Genomic DNA, 21,794 nt, shown 5'->3' with positions numbered 1-21,794 from the left:
TGGGATCTCCCTTTTGGGTTCACTTGGGGACAAATTCATCCCAGAGAGGAAACCCCTGGAGATGAGGCTGCTGCCAAACTTTCCAGGATCCAGCGTGGAGACACGCAGGCACCGTGGGGGAAGAGGGGGTGCTCTGGGAGGGCTGGAGGGCTGGAGGGGAGCTGGGTCTGCGTGCCAGGGTCCTGGGGATACTGAAGAGAGCCTTGTTTGGACAAATTGCAGCTGTCCCTGAACATTCATCAATGCTTCCTTGCCCACTGCCTCCTGCACAGAAACACTGGTCCTGATGTAACGAGAAAGATCTAATTCATGAAGCACCTGGCACTGCTGAGGGGAGCAGTCACAGAGCCCCGTGGGCAGCCAGGACACCGTCCCAGTCGGGAACTAAGCCCCTTTATGGGAAGGAGGTGGCTGAGAGTGTGCTGCAGTTGGTCTGTCCGCTCCGGCACTTACCGGCTGCGGCTCTTCCTTAACCTCGAGAAATCTTGGTTTCCTCACCAGGAAAGCTGAGGTCATCACTGGACACACCTCACTGGGTCGTCGTGGGGGTTTAAATGCGTTGGCAAAAGTTAAGTACTGAGCACAGAGCCTGGCAAGCGCCCCAGGAAGGGGGTAGCTGCTGCTGCCCTCCGCTGCGATCACGCCGTACGATTTCCAGGGTCCGGAGAAAGAATGCAAGCTTTCTGCTTGTTGTTGGCAAACACTAGCAAAAGCCTGGCACCAACCTGACCGAGACCACACAAGAAAGAAGACGACAGACAAGCTTTGCTTATGAATATCGACACAACAACACGAGGTAAAATGTGAGCACACCAAATCCAGCAACATAGTAAAAGAATGGTACACGATGGCCAAGTGGAGATTGTAGCTTTTAAAATAGAAATGGCTTTAATAAAAAAAATAAAAATAAAAATAAAAATAAATAAATAAATAAAGGCAATATGAATAGCTTAATATGGCAAGAGTTGAAGTTTTATTAGCTAATTCTGAAAAGCTGTCATATCAGTGTCCCAGTGGATCAAACCCTTTTGAATGAACTGAATTGGACTGGGCCTCATTCAGGATGAAATCACTCAGAACAAATACTCACAAAGGAGATGTATGTAGGTTGTGTAACAAAAGTGAAGTACTCTAAGCAGGGTCATTTGAGGGAAAAGATTGTGGTCACATACACACACACACACACACACACACACCAAAACCTATCTGATTGGCCAGTAATTTGGGACTTTTCTGCTATAATAACAAAGCCATTTATGGGAAAAGAGGCCTGCCTGGTTTAGGTCCGGGTACCCAGCAGCTGACCCAGAGATGAGGATTTGAGATGAAAAGATGCATAAACAACACACTCCCAGAAAGATCAGTGAGAGAGCGGGGCAAGCAGGCTAGCGGCTGGGAGGCCATCAGGCCAGGACGTGGACACAGGCCGAAACCCACGAAGGGTGGACTCACCTGGGAGCTCTGAAGTGTGTGACACCCAGAACTGTCCTCACCAGGGATGCTCGCTCTCATACATCTGCACCCGTGATTGGACAAGGGCAGCCCAGGTTGGGGCCCTGTGGTTCTTCATAGTTACAGGGAAAGTGGCTCTAGCAGCCCGAGGTCAGTCCTCCAAAAATAACTCACAGATGCCGGTGTGAAAAGCACACTGGGATGTGGGTGCAGGTGGACGGGCAAACAAGGCAGGAAGGGACTGAGGGACCAGGGTGGAATACCAACGCTGTTGGCTACATCGGCCACCTGGAGAACGGACTGGAGGAGGGTCCTCAAGTCCCTGGGGCTGAGTCTCCCACAGGCACCCTGGTCCGTGCCTCCGGCTTGAGGAGGTAACTCTAACTTCTGGGAAAGTCGGCCCACGTGTAGCTCCAGGAAGAAATCAGAACCAAAGTCAAAAACAGAATCAGACGGGAGATAACAAAGAAACTTAAATCTCTGATAGCAGCCCGTGCTTGGTGTTTAGTGTTAGCCTATTGATCAGTGAACCATGGGTTTGCTTTTTAAGGTATCAAAGCATTTAAGAGAGTCTGAGAAAACTCGATTTATATGGTGTGCGAAGCTAAGGGGGAAAGCCTATCAGGTTGAACCATCTACAATTCAACTACAATATCTCCAACCTACAACAATATCAATTTAATAGGGTTCAATATAAAACTCTTATAGTCCTGTTTTTAAAATATATATATATATTCTATTAATGTTTTACAGAGAGTAAGGAAGAAGGAGAGAGAGTTAGAAACATCGATGAGAGAGAAACATCGATCAGCTGCCTCCTGCACACCCCCCCCCACTGGGGATGTGCCCGCAACCAAGGTACATGCCCTTGACCAGAATTGAACCTGGGACCCTTCAGTCCACAGGCCGACGCTCTATCCACTGAGCCAAACCGACCTCGGCTAATCCTGTTTTTAATGTAGAAGTTAGACAAATACTGTGTGAATATCTGTAAATAAATGAACTGGATATTAGACCTGATGCGAATACAAGTGACCATTCCTTTTCATGCCTAAAAGCTCTTCAGATCGGAAAGGATCTTATAAATAGACCGAGAGCATGTTTGACGAGATGTCAGCATCCATCATGCTAATGCACTTCCTTAACATGATTAATAAGATATGGAACTCGGGTCTACAGCCACCTTCATGCTCCACTGCAGTGGAGAACAAAGGAGTGCCCACGAGGCCTGCCACTGTCCACATCACCTTAAAGTGGGAGGCAGACAACTACTCTGGAAGGAGTGAAGTGCTGTTTTTGTTTGTTTGTTTTTAATCCTCACCCAAGAATATTTTCCCATGAATTTTTAGAATGAGAAGAGAGAGGAAAAGACAGAGAGAAACATCAACACATTGATTGGTTGCCTCCCTCACACACCCGAACCAGGGCCCGGCCTGGGGAGGAGCCTGCAACCAAAGTACTTGCCCTTGACAAGATCGAACCTGGGACCCTTCAGTCTGCAGGCAGATGCTCTATCCTCAGAGTCAAACTGGCTAGGGGAGTGGTCGGCAAACTCATTAGTCAATAGAGCCAAATATCAACAGTACAACGATTGAAAGTTCTTTGGAGAGCCAATTTTTTTAAACTTAAACTTCTTCTAACGCCACTTTTTCGAAATAGACTCGCCTAGGCTGTGGTATTTTGTGGAAGAGCCACACTCAAGAAGGGGCCAAAGACCGCATGTGGCTCGCGAGCCTCGGTTTGCCGACCACTGGGCTAGGGCAAAAGGTAAAGCTTTAATATGATAGGACTTCTATCTAAAAAAAAAGAGAAAAAAAAAAGAAAAAGCCTAGTTTAAAAGAACTGAAAAACCAAGGTATAAGTTCAGGAAAGCCACCAGTTAAACTTATACCAAACTTGAAAGCTCTTTTAATATACACATAATATCCAGCTATAAACTATAATGGAAAAGGACCACATTTACGGCAGCAAGGATGCAGGAATAAGTTGAACATGCTGGTCCTAAGTGGAGGAAATAATGATACTCTCCGCTAGAGAAGGAAAAGGGACAGACTGCAGATTCTTAAACAAAAAACCCAGAACACTGAAATATGTGTGTATGTTACCCCAAAATTAAAGTACATGTGTTAAATAATTCCAATCACATTGGAATGGAGTGTTTCTGACCTTGAAAGGATGGTTTATTTGAAGGAACAGATATGGGACACTAGGCAGGAAAAGTTGAGCACTCAGGGAGAAATTTCTTCCAGATATTAAACCGTCATATAAAGCGTCAGCAATTCAAGTTCAAGGTATGGCCCTGAGGTTGCAGATCAGGAGAAAGAACAGAGAAATCCAGAAACAGATCCAAATGCAAGCAGAAATTCAGAATATGAGAAAGATGGTATCTTATCAAGTCAGTGGTGGTATGGGTGGGTAATAGGGTGTTTAACAAATCTTCTGGAGACATCTAGCTGTTGGAAAATATAGTCTTGGATAGCTACAATTTTTCCTTATATCAGAGGAATTCCACCAAAAATGGATTGAAAATTTAAAGGTTAAAAAACAAAACAAAACTATGAATTATGATAAATATTTGGATAGATATCTAAAAGATGGGGAGAAATTTCTAAGCCAACACCAAAGTCAGACCACCTATGCAAAAATTTAAAAAAATAAAAAAAAATAGATGGATGAATCTGATTGAGTTAAAGACTTCTGTTGGGTAAAATATCACAAATAAAGTTGAGACAAACAACCAGTTGGGGATAAATGCCACAGGCAAAGGGTTACTATTTCCGGTATGATATACCTAAAACACTCCACATTTTCCTTCATATAATAAGTATTCAAACACATAAAATAAGTAAACAATACAGGAAGACATTTGGGACAAACTTATGCCAACATTTCCTAATGGTTATCGCCAGGCTGTGGGATCATAGCAGGTCTTTGTGCCACATATTCTCCCAGGCAGGGCAGCACCAGGACCTCCCCTGTCCCAACATCTGGAACCTTCTGGAAGGCGAGGCTCTGCTGTGCGCGCCCTAAGGGCAGGGCCAACATCTGCTCCATCTTTGGGCCCTTTGGTCTCCTGTCACGTATCTGTACAGGGGAGCACTGGGCTGCATTACGAAAGGCCGAGCTTTCATTATGAAAAATGCTTGGCCCAGTAGGCACCCGTAGGTGACACAATTCCAGCTGCCATCCTAGGGCCGCTGCAGACACCACGCGGACAGAGGACGCTCTGGCAGGAAGGAGCAGCTGGTTTCGAATGTGCAAGGAATTCAAGGAACTCTGCGGGCATGGCCTGGTCCATCAACTGTCACCCCTAAAAGTCACAACCCCAAAGCCGACCCCTCAGAGGTGAATCTCAGCACTGAAGGACTGAACTCCCTCCTCAGGAGCCTACACAGCAAGACTCCGTCACCAGGTGGGGGTAACAGCTCTCCACTTTTCCCATTCCTGGTGGTTTGCCTCTCCAGGGAGATAAGAAATCAGTATGCAGCATTTTAACACTACCGGTGCATTACTAAAATGTAACGCTACTGACACAGTAACCATAAAGCACTGTTCTGATAGTTCTGAATGATAGAACCACCCTTTATCTGTATGTTCATCCTTCATCCATTTGTTCACTCAATCACATTGTGATCTGACCACATTCCAGGCGCTGCTGCAGGGATTAGGGACGAATCAGGGAATACAAAGTCGTTCCATAAGCCCTGTGGGAGGACCGAGACAGTCAGCAACAAACACACAGTATGTCAGATCCTACTAAGTTTTGTGAAGAACATCAGGGTAAAAGAAATGAGATGGGAGTGTTTGGGGCAGTAGTATATTTCTTTCTTCCTCTTTTTAAACATATTCTATTGATTTTTTACAGAGAGGAAGGGAGAGGGCTAGAGAGTTAGGAACATCGATGAGAGAGAAACATCAGTCAGCTGCCTCCTGCACACCCCCTACTGGGGATGTGCCTGAAACCAAGGTACATGCCCTTGACCGGAATTGAACCTGGGACCCCTCAGTCTGCAGGACAATACTCTATCCACTGAGCCAAAATGGCCAGGGCATGTATTTCTAATCAGGTGACATTCGAGCTAAGACAAGAAGGACTTGAGGAAGTGGGTCCCATGCATATCTCGGAGAAGAGACAGCGCAAAGGCCCTGAGGCAGGGACCCGTGGCATGGTTCTGGCACGGAACATGTGCATGGAGCTTCAGGAAAGCTCTTTAAAATGGGGCTAGCCTGCTCCTTGTCTCCTTGCCCCCTGAATGCGGCTGCAGCCCCGGACGTGCAAGCCAAGAAGCATCATGGGTGAAGAAAGGCTGAGTGGAGAGACAGAAGGGAAGGGGGTCCTGATGGCATCGGGCACTTGCTCACCCGTGTCAAAATGCCCCATTCTAGATTTATGGTCCCAAAAGAAGAGTCAAAATCTCATTATGAGCAGCTGCTAATAGCTGGCTTTTCTGTCACTTGCAGCCAAACATATTCCCAACTGATTTTAAAAATCAGTTGCTTAATGCACTTCCTTAGGAGACCAGGGCAGGCTGGCTAGCTGTCCTCAGGTGCCTGGGTGAGAAGGATGCCAGCTGCCAGCGGCGGGCAAGCAGCAGGGGCTACAGAAACCGTGACGACTTGTAAATCCCGCTTCAGAAGGATGAAAGGACAGCTCTGGGGAGCTGTTGTAATGGGCCACAGCTGTGCATTCACGTTCTCTGTGACATTCCATGGGCACTGACGAGCCCGCTTCCCTAATCAGATGTGGGCAGAAATATTTGTGTGCTGCCGACATTGAGAGTATCACACGGACACCTCAAGAGTGCAAAGACCTTAGTCAATATGAGTGCAATAGCCCAGCCGGTGTTGCTCAGTGGTTGTGCATTGATCTATGAACCAGGAGGTCATGGTTCGGTTCCCGGTAAGGACATATGCCCTGGTTGCAGGCTCCATCCCCAGTGTGAGATGTGCAGGAGGCAGCCGATCAATGATGCTCTCTCATTGATGTTTCTCTCTCTCCCTCATTGATGCTGCTGGCATTGGGCACTTGCTCACCAGTCTCAAAATGCCCTTTTTTGATGTTTCTCTCTCTCCCTCCTTCTCTCTTCCTCTCTGAAATCAATAAAAAATATATTTAAAAAACATGCTTCCAACAGACCCTTCAGAACACAAAGGAAACCAGGTGGTAGTAAATGTACCGTAGCAAACACTTTCAGCGGCCCCCCAGATCCCTGTGGACCCCCCCTTTCTATGCCCTCTCTCTGGCTGCAGTTGGCATTTGCTTCCAAGAGCAATATTCGCAGACATTCTCAGAGGCCTCCCTCAAGCGGCCACAGCCACTCTGTCCGCACCTCGCTCTCAGATATATAAATCCTGGGACATTTATTCCCCTGGAAGTGGCCCCTGTGAGAGAACAGAGCCCACCCTCCAGGCCTGAGATGGGACGACAGTGAGAGCTGCCCTTGCAGGACCAGGCTGGGGCCTCTCTCTACCACCCTGTGCCTGCGGCCACCCCCTGCCCTGTGCGGCCGCCTCATCCCCACTGTCTCCCGGGGGGCGCATCCTTCACAACCCACCTGGCACGAACCCTCCTCGAAGGATCGGCTCCAGGGAAACCCCATTCGTCTTGATGTTTTTCGTGCCTGAGCTTAGCAGACCATTTTCATGGCTTTCTTTTTAAGAGGTGTGATGCTGCTTTATGAAAAACGGTTCAAAAATCCTAGACTCACCCTCTCCGAAGAGGAAATCATGAGATTGCTATTTTGCAGTTCCTTCGGGGGGGGAAAAAAAAAAAACCCACAAAAAACTACCCAGAGGTTTCACACATGTGCTCTGGGCTCCCCCTCCCCACCCCCTCCCCCAAGCCCGCAGCTCTGGGCAACGTCCCTCTTAATTGATCCTTGTCCCAACGACAACTCTGTTGACATTGCTGCAGCGAAAACGTAGCCCTCCTTCCCAACGCAGTGAATACACAAACGGAGCTTTTCATATACGTGAAAGCTGAGCCCCACGGTGGAGCACGGGCCACGCTGGCCTCCAAAGGACACCTGGGATTCTCCCCCGCCCCCTCCCTGCCGGCCAGCGCCCTCTTCCCTGGGGCACAGCTCCCCGCTGGGCTAGGACCTCTCCCACCGCAGGGCCAGAGAAGGCTGATCCAATGGCCACAGGTAATCCAGGTGAGGAACTAAAAACCTGGCGTGGCCGGCGTAGGCAGTCCCCGCCACAGACCCCGGTCCTCTGGAGGAGGAAGGCCCAGGCCTCAGGAATGCCCAGGGCTCCCGGGGGATGTGGGATCCACCTCTGACAGGCCGGATGGGAAGAGCAACTAACGGTGCGAGAGAAAGAGCTTGCTGCTCTGCTCCGGTAGTGGCTCAGATGGGCTGGGAGCCAGGTGAGGTTTTTCTGCCTGGCATCGGGCAGGAAGTTCAAGGTAAAGTCACCAGGGGGCTGGGGGCACTGGATTAAACACAGGAAAGGGGCGGAAGAGACTTATTATTTTCTGAGTATCGATATCCACCCTCAGGGCTCTGTTACAAGGGCGGGCAGCAGCGTTCATTCATCATCTTAATGGCCCTGCTGCGGAGAGGACTGTAAACTTCTAAGGGTTGCGTTTGACTCGGGGCTACTATTAACTTGACGAGAGCCACCGGAGAGAGCAGAGCACAATGAGAGTCAGTTCCGGCGGTGAATGAGAGAGAGGCGGCCCAGGGAGCCGAGGCCCTGGGAAACCTGCTGACTCCATGAGGAGGGGTACCCCCCCTTGGGAGCGAACCCTTCTGATGGAACCCCACCGAGTAGGATTCACTTTGTTCCTAGCACGGATGCTGCTTCCGGATGGAATGTTCTGTCTGAGAACAGGCCCGGGCGCTCCCACACATACACAGGTTAGAAGCGGATTGGGTTGATCTTGGGAGATGCTCTTTGAAAGTGAGAAGAGAGAAACTCGGGAGAGGAGGGGCCTGCCCCTTCTGTGGTCAAGGTAGATGCAGATGGGAAGGATCCCTTTGCAAGAAAAACAACCTTACAAGCCCCCGAGGACTCTCGTCATGAAGAAGAAGCCACTTAAAAGCGCTGAGGCTGCCCTGCGCTGTGTCCACCCCCGGAAGCCAACGCGGAGGCCCGGGATCTCAGAGCACTCGCTCCCCAGCAGGAGCAGCCTGAGCTTTCCTCACGCAGCTTCCCACACTCTCACACCTCCCCCCGGAGGCCCCGGAGGCCCCGTGGTGGGAGAAAAGGAAAGGACAGAGGACACAGGGCCCGCCCCTCCCTCTCAGCTCTCAGGGAGGTGAGAAGGCCATGCAACCACTCAGCAGCCGGATTCAGTGACTTCCAGCCAGCGGCAGCTGAGCACTAACTTGAAAGCTGTCAAGTGAATGACCAGGCCTCCTCCTCAGTGGCCTCTTCCTTCCAGCAAGCCCCGGACAAAGCTCACCTCCTGACCTCTCTCGTCTGCTCCCTCTCCCTTTGCGCTTCCTCGGGTGCCTCCAGCCTCTGTCCTTCTGTTCCCACAGTCCAGACCCTCAGTGGAAGCACAGATGGCCCCCGCACTGCCCACCTGCTAAGGAGCAGAGTTCCTCACCAGGCTCACCGGGCTGCCACGCTCCACAGACTTCTGGGCTGGTGTCCCCCGGCCCCATCTCCAACACCAGGACCGCCTCAGTGCCCTGCCTCGGTGTTTGGAGCTCGCCATTCTCTAAGCTCTGACAGCATTTATGGCCTGCGTCACATGCTCAAACAATGATATATCTTAGATTTTAAAAAGCCAACATCCCCAAACCAGAAATTCCACTATTTCAGCAAAAAGTAAATGTGGAGAAAAAAAAAATCAATAAGCCCAATGAAAACAAAAGCAAACATAAACATTAATTTAACTGACATACATTTACTCAGTGCATGCAATAATTTTATTTTTTAAAATAAAGGCAATTCGTTAGATGTAAAAATATGTTCACGTTAGCACTACCGCTGTTTTTGACAGTATAAGTGCATGTGCACACGTGTGTCCACACGCACATGCAGTCTTGGTGAAGACAATGATGGGTCTTTTTCTCCTAGGATCACAGGTCTTGATTTCTGATTTGAAAGGAAGAGTCGATGCCCTCTGGCTTACATGCTTTGTCTGATATCCTCACTCCTTTTCCTCCTCCCCCTCAGCATGTACCCTTGGTCTGAAGTAGGTGATTGACAGATGCTTTGAGTAAATGAATGAACTATACCGCATGTGCTGAGGTACACCAGGAGTTGGGTGGAGGCCTCATTGAATCCTAGCACATCCCACTTCACAGGGAAAGAAACCGAGGCACAAGAGAAAGAAAGCCTTTGGCCTGCGGTCCCAACGACTGCAAGAAGCCAAGCTGGAGTCCCACCGCTGCGTCTCGGCAGCTGCCAGAGCCTCACCTCACTGCTGGCATGTCACGTCTCCTCTGAGAACGTCTAGAATACCAACGCCAGCTTAGCAGCTTCTCGCAATCACCACGAAGCACACACATTCCAGACCGACAATAGCTTTCAAAGCACCACTAACGCCCAAGATTCCATGGGCATTTTGGGGTTCGTCCTCTCCGATCACCTCCCTCCCCACAAAACACAGCCACATCCGACGCCCTCAGGTTCCAATCTATCTGGGCCTGTCTCTCTGTCACCCAGGGAGGGACATGACGTACAGACATCCAAGGCTGCAGACAGGCCAGGTTCACCAGAAACACAGGTATGTGATACACGGCAGGAAGAGAATGGGGCTGGGACATATGGAAAGCAGCGAAGCTGGAGGTGGCCTGTGGGCTGTCTGTAGCCTGCGGATGTGTTTCGTTTGGCCCATGCAATGTTCAAAGAACATTTTAATTAGCTGCCAAAGTCATGAGATTTCACATAAAAATGTGGATTTCTGGCTTTTTTTGAAAAAAAAAAGGGGGTGGGGGGAAGTCTGGCAGCACTGGCCGTGACACGCCCACCTGGCTACCAGGGAGTCCGCCGAGAGCTGGATGAGGCTGGAGACCTCCCTTTTTTCTGGTCTCCGCGGCGTCCCCATGTCCCACGGGCGGCCCCTTCTCCAATGTGTAACACCTGCCTTCTCACATCAGAGCCTCCGTGATGTTCTATGAGGCCAATTCACAGCTTCTGGGAGCCCAGAGAGTGAGGTGCTCACGTGGGAGATACTATGCACGCGGTGGGTGTTTCCAGCGGATGCCGAAGAGCCTGCTTAGATGCCTCGCACCTTGCCCGGCGCTCCAGCCCAGGGCCCACTGCCAGTGTCTGCGTCTCCGCACCCGAGGGCGTTCTCCAGAACCGTGTAGGCTGCTTCGCTTGTGGGCATTAGAGGACAGAGCACCAGGGAGTGCACGCCCCCAGCAGGCCTCGAGCACTGACGCTGTGGGAGGGGGTGTCCATCCCCCAGCTCCCTCACCCCTCAGGTTGGGATGTTGCTCTGCTTCCCAGGCGTGCCCTTCGGGATTAGGCCCCATTGCCCATTGCAGTCACTGGTTTAACATCACCCTCGTTTTTTGTTTTGTTTTAACTATCCTTTTATTTTTGTAAACATATATTTTCATTGATTTCAGAGAGGAAGGGAGAGGGAGAGAGAGTCAGCGGACGCTCCTCCCTGTGCGTGCCAGGCCTCTATCAGCAGCTTCCGCTACAGGAGAGAACCAGCATGCATCTACGAAATTAGCCCGTGTAAGGCTAGAAAAAAACCCATCCCAGGGGCATCTTGTGTTCAGGCTCAGAAACTCAGATGCCACTAGTTGTGTGATGGCAGAGAAGACTGGACACCTCGGAGGCCTGGGCTCCCAGTGGCTTTGGGACTTTGGACAAGAGAGATATCCATCTGCCCAGCCACCCACCCACATCACATGTGAGGTCCACGGAGGGACCTGCCTCGGTGACACCGGAGCTGAAGTTTGAAGGCAGAGCCCAGGGCAAGAGCAACTTCTGTACTCAATTCCGCCTGGATTCCAGTGTGTGTGTGGGGGATGGTGAGCAGTGAGGCTGTGGGGGAGGAGGGCAGGAAGGCCCGGGCTCAGCATGGCCCCCCGTGAACAGCTGAGGGCTCCAGACTCCATTCGGAAGAATGCGAAGCAGGAGGAGTGACCAGATTAAGTCTTTTCTCTCATTGTTATGGCATTATGGGCATTAGAAGCTTATTCTTAATCTTTCCATTTATCTATTTACTGTAAAACACTGCTTTTGGTATTCTGTGTGTAACCAGAAACCCTCCAGATACTTGGTTCTCTTGTGATGGGGTGGAGCCTCAACCAAGGACAATTCTTAGGGTGCGGAAGGGGAGTGGAAAGCATGCCCTTCCCGCAGTCCTTCTTGATTCTTTCTGGGGCCTCCCCCAACCCTGGAGCTCCTGAACCTACTAAGCGGTGGAGAGTTTGACATGGTCCCTGGAAAAGTTCGTGGAGCGCTGCCATTTGAGATGGCTCTAAATGCTTCGGTTGCCTCCTACGCTGGGCAAGATCGGCACAATCCCGTCAGAACCCTGAGCCTGGCAGGACACATGCCTGAGCAGAAATAAAGTTTGAAGGGGCACCCAGCACTCATCTGTGGGTAGGGCGAAGTTTTTCCTTAGAAAGTGATTTTGGTTCCATTTTAACACAGAGACCAAGGCACTGCAGTTCAAGGCTGCGAACACTATGAAAATTCCCATCGGAACCGCTGTCAACAGAGCAACCACGGGGTGGGGCGAGGTCTCTTTAAATCCACCCGTTGCCCGCCAAGAAGGCCTGCTCTTTCTCTCCAGAGATGATCCATTGAAGGAAACACTGAAGGATTAAACAGGCGAGAACCCCAGCTCCTCTTTCCTTTGTGAGTCATGCTACTTAAAACGCCAATCCATTCAAATAAATTAATCCACTCTTAAAAGCTCACTCAATTCATGGAAATAATTTAATTTCCTCAATTCACTCAGATATGCCAGGAATAAATAAATGCGCCAGAGTGTAGGCTGTTGAACATGACCCTCTAATGAAAACATCAAGGGCAGATAACAAGCATGCTGAGCTGCTATCCGTCCTCATCTCTTATCTTGTTTTTCACAACTACTGGCCTAGCATGAACACTCTGGAACATGCACTTGCAGGAGACAGTGACCATGTCACCGCGGAGAAGAAGCCAGACAGAAAACTGTACTGACAGGGTTCCACAAGAGAGAATGGGTAGGAGACACCGGAGGGCATCAATTCTGCCCCATCATTCTGTGGGTAATTATATAGTTTCTTCTCTGGAGGGACCAACACACGTTCTAAGTCTAGATGGAAAAAGTTTCTAACAGTCCCAAAGGATAATCCACGTAATGAAACAGTCCTTGCACAATCACTGCACCTTCTGAGCTATGATGCAAGCCAGGAGATGCACTAGATGGGCTGAAGGCTCTCTTTCGGGGCGCTCTCCTTACCTTCTGCCACATGTTGATGAAGAAGAGCTCCCGGGAAACATTGAAGGACACGTTGGCATCATAGGCATCATCACCCAGGTTGGAGATGGAGATGTTTATGGAGATATTCTTCACAGCCCCCAGAGCCAGATATGGGGTTTTCTCATCAATGCTGCAATGAAAAAGGAACAGCCATTAGTACCCTGAAGCTTTCAGCTTTCAATAATAAAACATGACCCATTGTGGGGTGGCTGCGGGAGGCGGGCAGGAACTCCACTAGGATCACAACTACAAGTCCCAGGCACCCCATGAAGCAGCCGTGCATCCTTGGGCGATCAGATCCCATGAGCCTCGGTTTCTTCATCTAAGCCCATGAGCGTTCTGTCCTGCCTATCTCACTGGGCTGTTCTGGGGCTCACATAAAGTCTCGTACACCCAACTTGGAAAGTTACAAGACATTTAATAACCTAGACATGGAATCCATTCAGACATTGATTCATGAAAACATTTTTTGAGCACCTCCTACCTGCCCATCATGACTATCCTACAAGTGTTCTTTGCCTTCCTGTAGCTTCACAGACACAGACACAAAGAAGCAAACACACAGAAGCCTCACTGATGAGGTGACCTCTCAGTACAAAACTGAAGGAAGAAAGGGAGCAAGATACAAAGATTCCCGGGGACTAGCCAAGGGAAAGTTGTGGCTGGAATGTTCATAGGCTGGCAAAGAGGCCAGTGTGGCAAAGAGAGGTGAGCAAGGGGGATAGTGGGAGGAAATGGGGTAAAGGCATTAGGGGAAGAAGATCACGTGGGGCATTGCTGGGCCATCAGAAGGATCTTGGTTTGACTGAGATGGAGCCCATGTAGAGCTCTGAGGGGAGGACCAGTGCGATGACCTCCGTGTTTAAAGGCTTGCACTGCCCAGGATAAGTAAGAACTGTCTGTGGAGGGAGTGGTCAGAGGGAATAAGGAAGCCTGGTTAGGGAGCTCTTGCATAACCCAGGTGTGAAAAAATGACACAGCGGACCATGGCAGTAGAAGCTGAGGTAGTGAGAAGTCATATTCTGGATATGTTTCAAAGGATATGCCAACAGGTTTTGCTCATGGGTGGATGAGGGGTGTTAGGGATCTTAACAGGAGAGTCAAGGATGGCTGCAAAGATTTTAGATTCAACAACGAGAAGGGAAGAGTTGTCACTTATTGAGATGAGAAAAATGGCTGTGGGTATAGGGGGTTTAGTAGAGAAAATCTAAATACTGATTGAATTTTTAAGAAGAGATGTTGAGATAGTTGGATGCCCAAGTCTGGAGTTGAAGGAGGAGTCTGGGTTGGAGGTATACGCTTGGGATGGATTAGCTATGATCAGCAGGGAATCTGTGTAGGTAGAGAAGAGGTGTCATATGTAGGAAGATGAGGAGGAGTCAGCAGAGGAGATTGAAAAAGAGTGGCGACGAGGGAGGTAGGAGAGAAACCAAGTGAGAGGGTGTCAAACTGACCACAGAAGATGTGTTTCAAAGCAGGAGTAATCAATTTTGTCAAACATGGCAGAGAGGTAAAAATAACATGAATTAGAACTGGCTATTGGAAGTCACCATTCAGAGGTCATGGATGATCCTGTTAAGTGACTTAAGTGAAGTGATTGGGATGAAAGCTTGAATTGGAATTGCAAGAGCTGTAGGAAGAGAATAAACGGAAACAGTGAGTACAGTCAACTATTTGGAGGACTTTTTCTACAAAAGTGGGATTAAGATGGAAATTATCATAGCATATTTACATGGTAATTGGAAGGATCTATTAGAGAGAGAACAATGAATGATGACATGACAGGGGACAACTGCTGGCTGGCTTTGAATAAATGGGAGTGGGGTGGGCTGGCCTCAGCTGGTATGAAGTGAGAAAGAGGCCCATATGGCACAGATGCATTAATCGATGGCTGTTAGAAACAAGACACAATGCCCTGACGATTGCTTCCATTTTGCAGTGAAATAAAGCTGAGGCAATGACCGGGAATGGGGGGGAGGAGGAGGAGGAGGAGGAGGAGGAGGAGGAGGAGGAGGAGGAGGAGGAGGAGGAGGAGGAGGAGGGAACATTTGAAAGGCAGAAAGGAGGAGGGAAATGGCAGCCCAGGAGAGTGGGGGTGAGCGGGCTACCAATGGGATAATGCTGGGGATGACCATGATGGGGATGAGAATGACAGTGAGGAGGAGGATGACAAAGTTGCTGTACATGAGATTGATGATTATTATGTGATGTGAGCTTTGGACAAGATAAATTCACGTGGACGGCCAATCTCTGATTGGCTAACCAGTTAATAGAAGATGTGGTTAAGCATATGAGGGTTTGTGTAATGGACAGTTGGTATTTTTGGCTACCCCACATCCTGACACCTTCCTGTGGTGTCTCAAGATTAAGTGGGAGAAACAGAAGAAAGGGTTAGGGTTGGTTGCTAAAGTGTGAGCACGTAAGTGCTGTCATGTAATCTCAGATGGTCAAGTGGCCTCAGAATGGTGGGCAGAAGCTCCTAACGCATGGATTTTGAGTTTCCCAAAGGCACCAGAGCTCTCTGAAACATCTGAGGTAACCACGGAGGATTCAGAGCTCTGAAGTGGCATCCTGAGCTCAGGCTTGCCTCCTTTGCTTCTGGTAATGATGGTTCTCCAGTCTTCCTGGCTAAGTTATGAACCAGCCTCTCACCTTTCCAACAAATTCCTTTTCTGTTTTCTTTTCTTTTGTTTTTTAATATATTTTATTGATTTTTTACAGAGAGGAAGAAAAAAGGATAGAGAGTTAGAAACATCGATGAGAGAAAATCATCGATCATCTGCCTCTTGCACACCCCGCATTGGGGATGTGCCCTCAACCAAGGCACATGCCCCTGACCGGAATCGAACCTGGGACCCTTCAATCCGCAGGCTGATGCTCTTCCACTGAGCCAAACCGGTCCTGGCCCTTTTCTGTTTTCTTTATAAAATATGTTTTTGTTGATTTGAGAGAAAGAGGAAGAGAGAGAGAAACAATCATGTGAAACATCCATCGGCTGCCTCCTGTATGCCCCCTACTGGGGATCAAGCCGGCAACCCAGGCATGTGCCCTGGCCAGAAATGGAACTGGTGACCTTTTGGTGCATTTTGGATGATGCCAAATCAACTGAGCCACACTGGCCAGGGCTCCTTTTCGCTTTTAACCAGCCAGCACATGTTTGTTATTGTTTGCAACCACTGAGATAGCTAGTAAAACATGAAAGAAGAGAACTATCCAAAATCTCAGTAGGCTAAAATACTTTGAAATACAGATGTTGCGGGAGGAATCCTCATTACTCATCCAAAGAAGAGGGGACCTCACTTTCCTGTGTGCCTGGCACGCCAACAAGAATAACATGTGCAAGGAGAGACCTGATGGTCATGTTTTTTTGGAAGCAAGACTAAGGATCCAAACAAGACGTGAAAAATTAACTCAGAGGCAAGTTTCAAATTCTTGAATGGCCTCCAATAAATTACGACCCTGACCTCCAGCTATGTGGCAATTATTTATTATTGTTGGCCACTTTCATTTTAAACAATTGATGGGTTATTTCTGTCCTCATGTTTGCTTTTGTAAGATTAAAGGAGTCATCTTCAGGCCTGGAGGAGTTATGACAGAGAGAGCGCTAACCTTTTGCTTTATCTCGAGAAGGAATTGCATAAGCACTCACAAGTAGCTCAGTGGCCTCAGAGAATCCATACGGTTTCCAAATGGAATCTTAAACAGAGACACTGCAAAAAAGCATTGGGGGGGGGTGGGGGGGCGGCCTCCTTATTCTAATTTTACTGTTCATGGTCAGCCACTTTCCCTGTGTACACATGTCTAACCTCCTGCCAGCTCTCAATGCGTAGACCTCGGTCACTTGATCATGCAGCAAGGTCATCCCTGGGGGTCTCAAAGTCAAGTGACTCAAACACGGCCCCGTGATTGAGGGAAGCCAGGCACTGTTCAGGGCAGACAGTGAACTCAGACGTTTTAAAAAGGAGGTCTCAAAGCTGCGTCCCTCCTTCTCCACAGCGAGAAACCCAAGTATAAAACAGAACATCTCTGTTTCCAAAGCTATTCTTAGCAATGAAATGTAATTTGCCTGGGTGCTGGGTCCTTTCAAACATGTCATCTTTCTGAAACCTGACAACACCATGAAAGGCTCCTGATGTAAGTTCCATTTTTAGAGGCGAGGAGACTGAGATGCAGAGAGATAAGGTGGCTGGCCGAGGGGTTGTGCTGGCTTAGAACGTGTGCCTCCCGGGCCTTCAAAGCCCACTCCTTGCCATCGAAGCCCATGTTCTCCAGCTCCTCACCTGCCACGCCCTGGAGGCCTTTTCTGATCTCTCTCCTGGAGAAAGAAATCTCCCTGTTAGGACCCCTTCCTGCCCCATGTGCTCGACCGTCCCTCACAGCACCATCCAATGACACGTTTACTTGTGTGCATGTTTATTGAAGAGCTGTCTCTCTCCCGTTAGGATCTAAGCACCGGGGGGCAAGGGTCTCTGTCTGGTTTTGCTCATCATTGACCCCCCAGTGACAGGGTTGTGCCTGGCTCTCGATAGGAGATCAACAAATCCTTGTGCAATGAATGAATGAGCATGCACACTGTCCCCCGAAGAAGATCATCAGCTCAACCTTTGCATTTTGCAGAGAAAGAAGCTGAGCTGTCCTCCTGACCCCCAACCCCAGGGGTCTTCAAACTACCCCCAACCCCAGGGGTCTTCAAACTACGGCCCGCGGGCCACATGCAGCCCCCAGGGGAGTCTGATCCTGCCCGCCAGGTTTTTTGGGCAGTGAGCGCAGCCAAGGTGTTACAGTAGGGATTAGTAGTTCATATAGTCCGGCCCTCCAGCTCTCTGAGGGACCGTGATCTGGCCCCCACTTTAAAAAGTTTGAGGACCCCTGACCCCCACCCACACACAGAGGGAAATGGAACTCTCTGGGGGCTGAGCCGACGTTAGCACCACACTTCCATGGGCAGGAAGGCTGTCTGAGCTGCAGCTCTTCCATCAATTCCATCTCGGCCGGGAAAGGCGGAGAAATATCTTTTCATTACATCTGAAAAGAACAGGACTTCTTGAAGACCAACCTCCGACAGGACTGTTGAAAGAGTAAAACAACCAGGCACAGGCAATGCCAAACATTCCCCCGGTGCTTCCTTATATAGTAAAGAACAACCTTTCTAATTTTCAAGAAATTGTATTACCGGGAAAAAAAAATCTCCCATTAATTTTAATTTGCTTGTGCAGTCTTTTAAGCGGGTCCTATTACTCTGAACACCTACCGCCCCGATGTGCTTGGATAAGAACAGCATTATTAAGCGTCCACACGAGAACCAACTGTAGTTTCTAGAAAGCTTATCTTACCACACATCTGGGGCCGGGGGAAACACATGGCTCCTTTGTTATAAAAACTAACAACTATAACTGTCCTAATACATCTCATAGCAGCTGGTTTTGAATATGTTAGCTTTGGCACCATCCACCCAGTATTCCCAATGTCAGCGGTGACTGCCACCATCTTGGCGGATGTGTGACGCCTGAGGGTCACTGTAGAATTTGTTCTGTGCCCTCACTCACCCCCCATTAAGAGTGTGTACCCCTCAAAGTTCCTTGTTGGGAACATGTACCTAATACATTCTCATATCAATCATCATATTAATCATCATATGCTGAACCACGAAAGCCACTAAACTGAATTCTTCCCCTTCTACCACCATGGAGAGAATTTTATTCTGATAATTTTTTGTGAAGATGCTAAGGGAAGAAACTAAAGCAGCTTCAAGGTATTTAAAAATGATTTTCCATTGGAACATTTTTTAATTTTCCTTAAGTCTCAGAAATATGAGTCTTAGAAATATTAAAAAGGACCTTATTTAAATAATCTGTGGGTAAATCCTACCTTCCATAAAATATAATACTTTTATTTCCTTTTGCTGCTAATTTTAAACAAGCATGAGCATTATATGTAAATTCTGGAGTTAACCAAGTGCATTCTGGTCAACTATATTTCTAGTTTTATATTTCTTCTTGCCATATCATTATTATTATTATTAATGATATTACACTTGCCAACTACAACTATATTAGATCATGACAACTCGGAGAATCATACAAGGCAGCCAAATTCACCGATTGTTTCCTTCCTGCCTTCTTCCTTCCATCCTCCCACCCCCTCTTGCTCCCTCCCTTCTTTTTCTAGTCATTTATTCATTCATCCATCCATTACCTAAAATAAAAATAAAAACTACCTTCCCAACTTAGGTACCAGGGATATAGTTTCCAGACCTCTAAGAGCTCACTGTCTAGTAGAAGAAGCAAACATGTAAGACATGATGTCAACATATGCTAAATGCTGACCAGAGAGAAGAGGAAACATCCCTATGAGAGCCTTTATGTTATGAGACCACAAAGAAGAGATTCTGCAGGGGCAGTGTGGGGAGGGGAGGTGTATCGGAAGGTTTTAGGCAAGGTATTACTAAGGAGGCATATTCTGAGTCTTACAATTAATTGGATGATAGCCCTGTCAATAAAAATGTTGCTAAGATTGATTGTATACACACACACACACACACACACACACACACACAATCATTAGGTTTTTCCATTAATGGAAATCATATTAAAAAGAACATTGTGGTTCTGGCTGGTTTGGCTCAGATCAGCCTATGGACGGAAGGGTAGTGGGTTCGATTCCAGGAAAGGGAGTGTAATGTCAAAATTGAGAAATGTCAAAGTTGGGGGCAGCCTTCCTGATGAAGGATTCAGCATCCCACAAATCACCGATATCCTCAACAATGTGTCAGAAAAGCCATGACATCAATGATAGGCACTGTAATGTAAAAATCATAAACAATGCTTCCTAGTCTTAAAAGTGGGCAGACATAAAATCAGAAATGGGATTTGGCAGCTGGATGGCAGCCCACTGGATCCATCACTTCACAGATCAAGGCTAAGGAGTTAACCACTTTCCCGTGGCTGCTCAGCAGACAGTGGCAAAGCCAGTCCAGCATTCCTCCTTCTGTTCCTAAAATACAGGAAAATGCAACGAAACTGTATAAAATTCACATAAAGCTCAAGAGCCACATGCGGCTCTTTGGCCCCTTGAGTGTGGCTCTTCCATAAAATACCACAGCCTGGGCAAGTTTATTTTGGAGAATTGGTGTTAGAAGAAGTTTAAGTTTAAAAAATTTGATTCTCAAAAGAAATTTCAATCATTGTGCTGTTAATATTTGGCTCTGTTGACTAATGAGTTTGCCAGTCACTGGGCTATACTAAAATGAGGAATGAAACTGTGTTCGTCTTCTTAGCATTTAAACTATTTAGAATATTGGAAGGTGTCATCTCTTTATAAAAGCTATCTGAGGTGCTTCCTCTTCCTCTTGTCAACTGTCCTGGAAGTTGGTGGAGGCGCTCAGGATGGTTCCAGATGCATTCAGCACCTCCATTGGGCAATGTCCTTGGTGCTTTGTTGATAACGATCAGTTTTTCCAGTACGAGAGCTTATACTTACAAACATACAAAAAAAAAAAAACCCAAAAAAACCCCCATAAAACCACAGTTGCTCATCTGACATCTTCTTACGAGGGCCAGGAACACAAATACCAATTAAAGCCACAACTTAAAGAATGAGGAGCAGAGAAACAGGAAGTACATTCCTGGCAGAGGAAACAATCAACAACAGATACATGAATGGAGGCGACTCAAAAATAACTTGGAAAGCAGCAGGAAAAGGACTTCCTTAGCAGTAAAATCAATGGGAGGCCAGCAGGTTATGTAGAATGCATCCAGATTCCCATGGACTTCGGACGTCAGAGTTTTGGGTTGATCCTGTAGGCCAGTGAACTTAACCATGTTATCTTGAGTCAACAATGTCAGGTGTGCTGAAAGCAATCCTATCTAATAAAGAGGGAATATGCTAATTGACCATCACACCCTCACAAAGATGGCAGTGCCTATAGCCAATAAGGAGGGAATATGCTAATTGCTGCCACTCCCTCAAAGATGGCGGCACCTATAGCCACAAGATGGCAGAGCCCAGTCCCCTCAGCCCCGCTGGAACAGCAGGCATGTGGCACGGCCAGGCCTGCCCCCAGGCGGGTCTAGCCAACACTGCGCACCTGCCTCCAGAGTCCCCCAGTCTCCTCAGTCCCCAAGCCACCCAGGGCTGGCCCAAGGTGCAGGCAAGCCTAGGATGTTGGCTGCCCAGCTGCCCAGGGCCACCCGAGGCTCAGGTAACCAGGGCCGGTGGAGGCTGGTGCCGCCAGCAGTGGCAGCAGCAGAGATGTGATGGGGGCATCACCTTCCCCTGATCTCGGGTTATCTCCTGCCCCTGAGGGCTCCTGGACTATGAGAGGGGGCAGGCCAGGCTGAGGGACACCCCCCCTCCAGTGCATGAATTTTCATGCACCAGGCCTCTAGTTTGCTAATAAATAACAAGGCACTAACGTGAAGGTATTACAAATGGGTAGACTATGGGTTGTTCAACCCTGTCCCCTGGGGTCTTATTACTTGTAGTCTGCATAGGCTGCAATTCGATCTCCATATTTGGCTGAAGGACTTCTCTCTGCAGACCAGCAAAGTGCCAAAGAATCAAGCTCCTGACAGCCCCCTAGCAGCCCTCAGCCAATGACGGATGCAACTGGTGCATAATGATCTCAGCGCCCTCCCTTACTGGGTGACTATGCTGAAGTACATGTTCCAGTTCTAAGCCCGGGCTGCCTAATATGGTGGCCACTGGTCACCTATGGCTCTGAGCACTCGAAGTGTGGTAGGTCTAAGTTAAGTGTGAAATGCAAATCAGCTTTCTAAGGCTTAGCACAATAAAACAAGACAGGGTGTAAAAAATATCTCAATCATTGCTTTAATATTAATTACATGTTTACCTGATTTTTTTTGCTACGTTATTTTTGTTATCTATAAAGATTTGTTTCACAAGTTTCACTTTAATGTGGCCACCAGAAAATTTTAAATTGCATATG

At 48.2% G+C, this 21,794-nt stretch overlaps 1 protein-coding gene across 1 annotated transcript in view; it reads right to left on the bottom strand.

Moving 5' to 3' along the window:
• ITGA9 (integrin subunit alpha 9) overlaps window positions 1-21,794 on the bottom strand; it is a 247,024-nt gene that overhangs the window by 85,296 nt on the left and 139,934 nt on the right. Inside the window, exon 18 of the mRNA XM_084902785.1 lies at window positions 12,827-12,977. Coding sequence (XP_084758911.1) covers window positions 12,827-12,977 — 151 coding nt within the window. The remainder of the gene's footprint in view (window positions 1-12,826; window positions 12,978-21,794) is intronic.

The sequence above is a fragment of the Pipistrellus hanaki genome, assembly GCF_964339955.1.
Source record: "Pipistrellus hanaki genome assembly, chromosome: 13".
Lineage (NCBI taxonomy): Eukaryota > Metazoa > Chordata > Mammalia > Chiroptera > Vespertilionidae > Pipistrellus > Pipistrellus hanaki.
This window is presented reverse-complemented; position numbering and strand designations above follow the sequence as displayed.